At 34.9% G+C, this 11,824-nt stretch overlaps 1 protein-coding gene across 1 annotated transcript; it reads left to right on the forward strand.

Moving 5' to 3' along the window:
- The first annotated feature begins 3,003 nt into the window (after positions 1-3,003).
- Positions 3,004-11,527, forward strand: LOC128653462 (glutathione S-transferase Mu 1-like). Its single transcript, XM_053706775.1, is given in 8 exon segments — positions 3,004-3,196; positions 3,285-3,360; positions 5,370-5,434; positions 5,575-5,656; positions 7,993-8,093; positions 8,166-8,261; positions 8,347-8,457; positions 11,307-11,527. Coding segments are annotated over 8 exon segments (657 nt in total). The 5' UTR covers positions 3,004-3,163; the 3' UTR covers positions 11,400-11,527.
- Positions 11,528-11,824: the final 297 nt, after the last annotated feature.

An 11,824-nucleotide genomic window follows, 5' to 3' on the forward strand; every position in this document is an offset into this window, starting at 1 on the left:
ATAATTCTTTCCTATTTATTTTGTCCTCTGGATATCCTTTGTGGAAAATACTTCATTGAAATACTCCATTACATATACTGCTGCAATTTATTTTTTAAAGGATTAAACAATCAGTTTGTAATATCATCAAATAAAGATTACTAACAATAATGTTAATAATTCTTTCCTATTTATTTTGTCCTCTGGATATCCTTTGTGGAAAATACTTCATTGAAATACTCCATTACATATACTGCTGCAATTTTTTAAAGGATTAAACAATCAGTTTGTAACATCATCAAATAAAGATTACTAACAATAATGTGCATGATTCTTTCCTATTTATTTTGTTCGCTGGATATCATTTGTTGAAAATACTTCATTGAAATACTCCAATACATATCCTGCTGCATTTTTTGTTTAAATGTTTAAAGGAACAGTTTGTAATATCATTAAATAAAGATTAATAACAATAATATTCATGATCGGTTCCTATTTGTTTTGTTCTCTGGATATCCTTTGTTGAAAATACTTCATTGAAATACTCCAATACATATACTGCTGTAATTTTTTTTTTTTTTAAATGACTAAACAGTTTGTAATATCATCAAATAAAGATTAATAAAAATATTGTTCATGATTTTTTCATGTCTTTCATTCTCTGGATATCTTTTTTTTTTAAAAAAAAACTTCATTGAAATACTCCAATACATATACTGCTACAATTTTTTTTAAAATGATTAAACAATCTGTTTGTAATATCATGAAATAAAGATCAATAAAAATTATCTTTATGATTTTTTTCATTTCTTTCATTCTCTGGACATCCTTTGTTGAAAAAACGTAATTGAAATACTCCAATACATATACTGCTGCATGTTTTTTTTGTTAAATGATTAAACAATCAGTTTGTAATATCATCAAATAAAGATTAATAAAAATTATGTTTATGATTTTTTCATGTCTTTCATTCTCTGAATATCCTTTGTTGAATATACTTCATTGAAATACTACAATACATATACTGCTGCATTTTTTTAAAGGATTAAACAATCAGTTTGTAATATCATCAAATAAAGATTAATAACAATAATGTTCATGATTCTTTCCTACTTATTTTGTTTCCCTGGATATCCTTTGTTGAAAATACTTCATTGAAATACTCCAATACATATCCTGCTGCATTTTTGTAATATCATCAAATAAAGATTAATAACAATACTGTTCATGATTCATTCCTATTTATTTTGTTCTCTGGATATCCTTTGTTGAAAATACTTCATTGAAATACTGTAATACATATACTGCTGCAATTTGTTTTGTTAAATAATTAAAAAATCAGTTTGTAACATCATCAAATAAAGATTAATAACAATAATGTTCATGATTCGTTCCTACTTATTTTGTTCTCTGGATATCATTTGTTGAAAATACTTAATTGAAATACTCCAATACATATCCTGCTGCATTTTTTGTTTAAATGTTTAAAGGAACAGTTTGTAATATCATTAAATAAAGATTAATAACAATAATGTTCATGATCGGTTCCTATTTGTTTTGTTCTCTGGATATCCTTTGTTTAAAATACTTAATTGAAATACTCCAATACATATACTGCTGTAATTTATTTTTTTTAAATGACTAAACAGTTTGTAATATCATCAAATAAAGATTAATAAAAATATTGTTCATGATTTTTTCATGTCTTTCATTCTCTGGATATCCTTTTTTTTTAAAAAAAAAATTCATTGAAATACTCCAATACATATACTGCTACAATTTTTTTAAAAATGATTAAACAATCATTTTGTAATATCATCAAATAAAGATTAATAACAATAATGTGCATGTTTCTTTCCTATTTATTTTGTTCTCTGGATATCCTTTGTTGAAAATACTTCAATGAAATACTACATTACATATACTGCTACAATTTTTTTTTTTAAATGATTAAACAATCAGTTTGTAATATCATGAAATAAAGATCAATAAAATTATCTTTATGATTTTTTCCATTTCTTTCATTCTCTGGACATCCTTTGTTGAAAAAACGTAATTGAAATACTCCAATACATATACTGATGCATGTTTTTTTGTTGTTAAATGATTAAACAATCAGTTTGTAATATCATCAAATAAAGATTAATAAAAATTATGTTTATGATTTTTTCATGTCTTTCATTCTATGAATATCCTTTGTTGAACATACTTCATTGAAATACTACAATACATATACTGCTGCATTTTTTTAAAGGATTAAACAATCAGTTTGTAATATCATCAAATAAAGATTAATAACAATAATGTTCATGATTCTTTCCTACTTATTTTGTTCTCTGGATATCCTTTGTTGAAAATACTTCATTGAAATACTCCAATACATATCCAGCTGCATTTTTGTAATATCATCAAATAAAGATTAATAACAATAATGTTCATGATTCGTTCCTATTTATTTTGTTCTCTGGATATCCTTTGTTGAAAATACTTCATTGAAATACTCCAATACATATTGCAGCAGTATATGTATTGTAGTATTTTAATGAAGTATTTTCAACAAAGGATATCCAGAGAACAAAATAAATCAGAAAGAATCATGAACATTATTGTTAGTAATCTTTATTTGATGATATTACAAACTGATTGTTTAATCCTTTATAGCAGTATATGTATTGTAGTATTTCAATGAAGTATGTTCAACAAAGGATATTCAGAGAAGGAAAGACATGAAAAAATCATAAACATAATTTTTATTAATCTTTATTTGATGATATTACAAACTGTTTCTTTAAACATATAAAAAATGCAGCAGAATATGTATTTTCGAAGAGCATTAGGAATTCGAGATGTCTAATGAAATATTGAAGGGAGCAGGGAGCGTGTGACAAGCTGCATTAGATCAGCAGAAGAAGCTGGCCTGTGGCGATAGCAGAGTGGCGGGGGAGGGGATGTTTCTCATGCACGAGCATGGAGACTCAGCTTTGAAGACGGGATATGGATGTATGAGGAGGGAGGAGAATGGGAGTAGCTGCGGTGGGGGGCGGAGTCCCAAGTTGCTGAGGAGCCGAGGACCCGGAATTCCCAGGTGTACCATTTCATACAATAACGGCAGGCAGTGGCGTGCTGTAAGAGGTTATAAAAAAAAGCTGAAGTTCATCAGACGTTTCATAGCTAGTAGGACAAGATGATGATACTGGGGTATTGGGACATCAGAGGGGTGAGACACTAATATATTAAAGACAGTGGAACACTGGGTTATTTCAGAGCACATATGATAAATATATGCTGTAACTCTCTTTCTGCAGCTGGCACATGCAATCCGTTTGTTACTGGAATACACAGGCACCCCATATAAAGAGAAGCGTTATGTCACAGGAGAAGGTATGTGAAGTAGGGATTGCACGGTATGTATCACTGGGAAGAGTGCCTGCTTGGTTTATAGGGGGTTAATGTTCTAATATTATTTCAGCTGAATTTGCAAAGCTGTTGCTATTTTGGAGAAATCTTTGAGCTGTGTTTGTAGGGCTGGTTGTGAAAAAGCTGCTGTATTGCTGAGTTGTTTGCATTGCAACTTTCAACACAGTTAAACTTCAAGCCCAGAGCACCTCCTGTTTCTATAGAAAGATCCTGGAGGGATAAGAGAAGTCATTTGGGGAAAGGGGAGGTATAGAAATTGCCAGAAGAACTGTCATTTTTAAAAGGGTAGGGATATATATATATAATATATTCCCATGCTATCAACTTTATCTGGATTCTAAAATTTCTATATTTTAAAGTGTGTGTACGTTTTTTGCTTTTGTTTGTTTTTTATGTGTGGCTTTAATAGTAATGTAGAATCTGTATTGCAAATGTCAGTACCTTAAAGGGACAGTATACACTTATTTTCATATAACTGCATGTAATAGAAACTACTACAAAGAATAAGATGCACAGATACTGATATAAAAATCCAGTATAAAACTGTTTAAAAACTTACTTAGAAGCTGTCAGTTTGGCTCTGTTGAAAAGGTAGCTGGAAAAACCCACTGCAAGTGGCAAATAAGACACTCCCCCCTCCCCTTTCTTTTGTTTTTTACACAAACAGGAGCAAGCTGGAGAAGGTACTGACGGTATTCACATAAAACTTTGGGGCTTGGTAAGGAGTCTGAAAATCATAGCAATGTTATTTAAAAATAAGCAAAACTATACATTTATTTAAAAAAAAAAAACCTTTATGGGCTATATAAATAGATCATCTAAAAAACATTTATGCAAAGAAAAAATGAGTGTATAATGTCCCTTTAAGTTTTGCTGCTGCTGTGCTTAGTATAACAGTTTTAGATATTTGGTTTTGCTTCCAGATCAAACTCTTAATAATATGCTTAAAGGGATAGAATGGTCAAAATGTAAATGTGTTTCAGTTTAAATAGAAGCATTTTTGCATTGTACTAACATTAGCAAAACAAAGCTTCTACTGAAAGTTACTTTTTTTTCAGCAGAATGCACACATTCTGTAAGGGTCCATGCATTACGCCTTCTCAGCAGTGGGTTGTATGACACAAATTGTCTTTGCAGGTAGAATACACACAAATCTCTACGCTTGAATACTGCTAGACGGCCCTTACAGCATATGATTATGTGCATATGCTGCTGAAAAACAGTAACTGTTATTGGAAGCATTTTTGCTAATAGAAGAATATTTAAAATGAAAATGCAACCATGCCCATTTAAATTTGTATCTTTCTATCCCTTTAAAGATATTAAAGCAACATACTATACTTATAGTGCTTATGACACATGCACACAATCATACAAATATAGAGAAATTAGAAAAAAAGAGAAGGAAATTGTAAATATGTTGTTTTTTACTTTATCGGAATGAGTTTTGATTTCCATGTCCCTTTAAAGGCCATAATAACAGTGTGTGTGTGGTGGGGGGGATTACATGGGTTGATGTATTGTTCATGTAAACCCCCTACAAATATGGTTAAACACATAGGTAACGTACCACTCTGGAGCTGCAGAGAACTGCTGGTCTTGAGTGGAAACTGCCCCTAATCCACTCAGCAGCAGTAGTTGCATGACCCAGTTGTTTTACCTCTGAAAAAGTGGTTCTCTGTGGATCCTCGAGTGGTACTTATGTGTTTAAGCCCCTTTGTGGGGGCTAAACACATAGATTTGCGGGTTCGATAGTGATAAAATTACATGCACTAACAAATGAGTACATATAACTCTTTTCTCTATTATGAACCTTTAAAATGCATTGATTTGGAGCTACAGATTTTTCTAAGCACAGAAGGGGGAGACGGTTTGACAAGGTTAGGTTGAATAGTAATGTACAGAATATATATAAACATACTGATTGTGTACGATGACTGTAACATTTAATACAAAATCCATCTTTTATTTAGCTCCAGATTATGACAAGTCTCAGTGGCTGGAGGAGAAGGAGAAGTTGGGCTTGGACTTCCCCAATGTACGTGTGAGAATGATCTGACATATAGTGGATTGCTATTTGAACAATGGTGGGGGGGGGGATTTAAATTTGAACAATAACAAGGTAAAAATGCAGGGTATGGAAATTATTTTAATCTAGTTACTCCTTGTATCCTGTAGTTGCCATACCTGTTGGATGGGGATGTTAAACTGACTCAGAGTAACACGATACTTCGTTACATTGCACGCAAGCACGGATTGTGTAAGAACCTGCCTTTTAGTTTAGCAATTAACTATTAAACCTTGATTTCTCCTGTCCTGTCTTATAATATACACGCTATTCCCATGACTCACTGTGACCTCTTTTCAACTATAAGGGCATAACTCACTATTGCGCGAGTATGTCCAAAAAAGGAATGCATCTATGCCCTGGTTTCTCAACAGCCGGGCCGTGGCCCAGTACCGGGCCGTGATAGCCCTGCTGGTGGGCCCTGACCTGTCATGCCCCCACTGCACACTCTTACTCCACTGCACACAAGGGGCAGACTGACGCCAATCAAGGCCACAGGAAAACTGTCTCACACTGACCCAAATGTATTCAAATTTATGCAAATGAACATGGTAGCCTCCCTGCCCTAACCCAAACAAGCCCATCAACCTCCAGAGCCAGGAACCCCAACATTAAGGGCCAAAGAAAGGGCCCCCAACCTCCAGGGTCAAACCTCACACTCCATGGCCCTCACAGCGACAGACCCTCGGCAGGAGTATATATATATATATATATATATATATATATATATATATATTTATTTATAATCTACCGGGCCCTGGACATGTCCAGCTAAACTTTACCGGGCCTTGAGGTCACTTTGGTTGAGAACCACTGATCTATGCACTTATTCAATCTTGATAGGTCAGGGTAAGTAGATACAAAATACCCCAATCAACATTTAACCAGATACACGTTGAACATAAAAAGTATTAAAACCACACTCTTTTCACAAGGTACTCTAATAGCTGCCAAATAGATTTAGTCACTTTAAGAGATATTTTCATTTCTCATAAGATTTATGTATCGGTTCAGAGTGACTATAGCTGTAATATAAGGTGGTTACCTACCCCACTTATAGGGGTGTTTTTGATCGGAGTATAATGCTGAACAAGCCTTAAGCTTAGGCCATATTATTCGAGATCATTATTCCCACGATCATAGTATAACTTAAACAGCAGAGACAAGTCTGATATATCTGTACTAACTGATCTTTGAGTTTCACTTTACTAAAGGATTTAACTCTAATTGTAATATATATACAGGAGATGTGGTTTTTAATTTGAGTGAGGGCAGCAGGATTCCTGTAATACTTGCTGTCTTTTAATTTATAAAAATACGTTTTTTTTAATCTACTTCCCCGGACCTATCAAGATTGAATCAGTGCATAGAACCACTCCTTTTTTGGACGTACTCACGCAATAGTGAGTTATGCCCTTATAGTTGGAATTATGACTTATGCCTAAAGGGACACTGAACACAAATTTTTTCTTTTGTGATTCAGATAGAGCATGCAATTTTAAGCAACTTTCTAATTTACTCTTATCATTTTTTCTTCATTCTCTTGCTATCTTTATTTGAAAACGAAAGTTAGAACCCTGGACAGCACTTGTTTATTGGTGGATGAATTGATCCACCAATCAGCAAGAACAACCCAAGTTGTTCATCAAAAATGGGCCGGCATCTAAATTTACATTCTTGCTTTTCAAATAAAAATACAAAGAGAACGAAGAACATTTAATAATAGGAGTAAATTAGAAAGTTGCTTAAAATGCCATGCTCTATCTGAATCACAAAAGAAAAAAATGTGGGTTCAGTGTCCCTTTAAGCACTGCTCTTTAAAGTGACCTACACATATTTTTCTTGACAAGGTGCATAAGGAGTGATATAACTTTCAAATTCACTTTCTGTTCCTTTTTCGCTCTGAAATCATTGTGACCTCTATCTGCAAGTTCTTCCTTCAAAGTAAGTTTTTCTTGTAACTTTTTTTTTCCCTGCTCAAGCCCATCTTTAACCTTTTTTTTTTTTTTTTCCTTTCTCTCTGCAGCTGGTAAGTCATCAGAATGTCTGTTCCAAACAGCAGCCAGGGAACTCTCCAGACTCTTTCACTTTGTTCCCAATACGTCCTGCTCAGCCTTATAGGTGCTTCACTTCCTATCTGCTGATCGGAACATCTGGTTGGGTCCCAGATGCTGTATTTGGCTTCCTATGATATTTTAAATACTCTATTGTGCTTTAAATGGTCCTGTTGAATCTTTAGGTATTTCACCCCTGTTGTATTTAGCATTTTTTTGGCAGTTTACACCACCCTCTCTACCAATATTGAGTCTTAAATTGTTGTCTTGGGCCTACAGGGCCTTTTTGATTCTCACACTTCAAACCCCCCACTTTTTTCCTCTATGGTGTGCACCCCTTTTTGTGATCCTATCCCCTCCCCATTTTTATAAACTCTCAAGAATCCTTTATAACACATTTATATTTGGGGGAAATCCTAACCTTTTTATTTATGGTTCTCTATTGGAAAATAACTTTATTTTTGTCTACACCAGGAGAGGAGTCTGAAACGACAAAGAACAATGTTTCACTCTTAGAAAACCAAGCTATGGATTTTCGATTTGGTCTTGGCATGATTGCCTACAACCCCAAATTTGTGAGTAAAGCACAGGAGAGCATTTGTGAAATATGTGTCAGACTATTTGCCTGCTAATTTTATACCTTCCAGGAAGAACTGAAAGGACCATACCTGGAAAAGTTACCTGCGGCTTTGGCAAGATTTTCTAACTTTCTGGGGGACAGATCTTGGTTTGCAGGGGAGAAGGTACAATAAAAAAAAAAGACGACTGTATTCTAGTAGTAATGTGTACATATCACTTTTACGGATTTATCTTTTTGATCCTCTGCAGATCACATATGTGGATTTTGTGATGTATGATGTTCTGGATCAGCACAAAATGCTGGAACCGTCCTGTCTGCAAGCATTCCAGAATCTACAGAATTTCCTAGCACGGTTTGAGGTGATATGAAGTGTTTCTTATACAGAATTCCACAGAACTACTGTATTTGAGTAGTGTACTTCTAAACTATCTTTAGTAACTATGTACATTGATTACTTGCATGCAGAGATCACAAGTATCAGTTTAAAGCCATGCTTGATTGCAATTTGCATCACTACAGGTAGCAGCTCACAGTGATCTAAATTATCAGTCTGAACATAATCTTAAAATTCATTCAAGTTGTTGTTGGTGGTGGTGGTGTTTTTTTTTTTTTTTTTAGTATATTCATGACCCATTAAGGATTATGAAATTTGATTACATGAGCAGTAAAATATACTTATCAGTTGTATATGTTACCTCTTACAGATTACATGTAGGCATTGACTGATACAGTAGATAACAGATTTACACAGATTGGTTTTCAGTGACAACCCGTAATGTCCTGATGTCTTGGTTGGTCTGACAGCCAATGCTAACCAACTGGTATTTTAGGATGTGATCTTTTAACTCCGACCTATAGTGATACAATCATTACCTGTAAATTGAGTTGTAAGTAGCTTCAGTAATTTTGGCTATGATCTGTACTATAAAATACTAACTTTGCTGACGTCTGCCACTACTTGTTGGCTCAATCATTTCTGTACCTTCCATTTTTGTTTAAAGGGAAATTAAACTAGGCTTGTGAATATGGATCCTTCGTTAGCATCCGAATGCGGAAGTAAGCAATATTCGGATAATTTCAGAGCCAGATTGATTCTGGCACAAGATCAGCACGTTAAAGGGATACTAAACCCAATGTTTTTCTTTTATGATTCAGATAGAGCATGCAATTTTAAGCAACTTTCTAATATACTTCTATTATCAATTTGTCTTTGTTCACTTGCTATCTTATTTGAAAAAGAAGGCATCTAAGCTAAGGAGCCAGACACTTTTTTTTTTTGTTCAGAACCCTGGACAGCACTTGTTTAATGGTGGCTGACATTAAACAACCAATCGGCAAAAACAACCCAGGTTGTGAGCAAAAAATGGGCCGGCACCTAAACTTAGTCTTGCTTTTCAAATAAAGATAGCAAGAGAATGAAGAAAATGTGATAATAGGAGTAAATTAGAAAGTTGCTTAACATATAATGCTCTATATGAATCAGAAAGAAAAAAAATTGGGTTCAGTGTCCCTTTAAGATCTGTGCAGAATATCGTTTACTTCCACATTTGGATTCTAACAAAGGATCAGTATGCACAAGCCTACATTAAACTGCTGGGCACAACAGCAATAGCATGGTTATTACTTACTGTTTTTTCCTCCGGTGTGATCAGGGCTATTAAACCATTTTAACCCATTACTGGTGAGTAAAGCTCCTCGCCTTTATGCTGGGTGCTACCATCTTGGAGCTTGCATATTGATGCAAAAGCAGTGCCCATTCACAGATCCACTTTCTATGTTTGCAGTGGCATAATTCTCTCTATTTTATGTGTGCTTTGTGAATAAAAACTGCAAAAATTTAACTTGCTAATCTAAAGCACAGCTTTAAAAAAAGATGGCAACATCACTGGTCTTGCTGTCAAACACTTTTTAGTTACAGTGCACAAGAATGTATTTTCTAAGATGGCAACATCCAGTGTAAAAATGCTGAGCTTAACTAAAACGCACCTGTAAATGATTTATTGCGCACAATTATTTATATATATTACAGAAAGTCCAGCACTCTCTTACAAGCTCTCAGCTAAGATTAAAAGCAAAACTGGAAGAGTTAGTTAGTTGGGCCTTGCACCCAGGCTTGTCTGGAGTTAATTGCCTGTGACTCTGGAGACAGCACAGCTTCCTGAGAGTGCTATAGCCCCCAGGGTTGAGCATGTTGCAGGGTTATGGATGTGTACCCAGTCAAGTCTGAGAGTGCAGTCCCCTTCCGTCTTTTTTATATGTCTAGGGTGATTACTTAAGTCTGTGAACCCTGACTTGTTCCCAGTTTGTTTGATTGAAAGGTTTCATTTGTATGGCTGTATTAGGGACCCGGGTTTTGAAAGAGACCTTGACGTGGTACCTGGGCTTGTCCCATTTGGCCAGATGCGGTAACTAACTCTTCCAGTTTTGCTTTTAATCTTAGCTGAGCTTGTAAGAGAGTGCTGGACTTTCTGTGTGTTGTATTTTATTTTGTAATTTTCCCTATGGGCCTTGCACCCAGGCTTGTCTGAGGTTAACTGCCTGTGACTCTGGAGACAGCACAGCTTCCTGAGAGTGCTATAGCACCCAGGGCTGAGCATGTTGCAGGGTCATAGGATGTGTACCCAGTCCAGTCTGAGAGTGCAGTCCCCTTCCGAGCAATGCAATTCTACTATATGGTCCTTTTCAAATAAGAGCTGCAGGCACTGGATGAATGTAACCATTTAGTTGTGTACAGCAGTTTAATATCCCTTAAAAAGGACCTAGAAGCCCCCCACATTTTTACTTTGTCTCTGGGTGCCTTTATATTTATCTATTGTAGCCACTTTTTCGTGTTGCAGTATCTGTTGGTGCATTACAAATAAAGAGAAGTCAAAATGTAAACTCCTTATGATTTGGTTTGTGCATACAGTTTTGAAAAACATTCCACTTCTATTTAATTTACTGTTTTTCTTTTGGTATACTTTAAAATGTTGCTACTTTCCATAAGGATGTGCTGCGGCAGACGCAAAGTTTTTATGTGTTGAGCGCAACATGACGACAGTGTTTATACACAGTGCTTGGCTTTTTTTTTTTTTTTCTCAATTCAAACTTGTGCTGCAGGTTGTTGTACACTTTAATAGCTTCATATGTACTCTAATAAAACAGTAGGGTGTGTTTACCATTTACATAACTTCTAGTCCCTTACACAATCTTCTCTTCTGTTCCACAGGCTTTGCCTCCTATTGCTGCATATATTGCATCTCCTCGGTTTATGAAGACCCCCATTAACAACCGCATGGCAGCATGGGCCAATCATAAATAGGTTGACCCTTACAGAAAAAGCACCTAATGACCAAGAATTTAATTCTTTGTGCTCTGATGTTTCATTCCCTTCTCGTCAACCCACATAACATCCTGCTTAATAAATGATGTTCTACTGATTTAACTAAACTACTTGTCCAGTTGTCTTTCTCTGGAAGTGGTGGGGAAAGAACAAGGAATAGATTACTTTAAATGTTATTACAAATGGATTTTTTTTTTTATTGTGGATGTGTGTACATTTATTTGGTTACTAGTATAGGAAAGAACCTACTATCTCAGTGGAAAGAAGTGGATACAGTGCCGTTTACTGGGATTTGTTGGTAATGGCAAAAAGTATTAGTTTTCTTTGTTCTTACAGCTGATCAAGTGTCCTCTGAAACAAAGCAATGTAAAATGGGGCCAAACCTTAAAGGGACACTGAACCCA

The sequence above is a fragment of the Bombina bombina genome, chromosome 3 (genome assembly GCF_027579735.1).
Source record: "Bombina bombina isolate aBomBom1 chromosome 3, aBomBom1.pri, whole genome shotgun sequence".
NCBI lineage: Eukaryota > Metazoa > Chordata > Amphibia > Anura > Bombinatoridae > Bombina > Bombina bombina.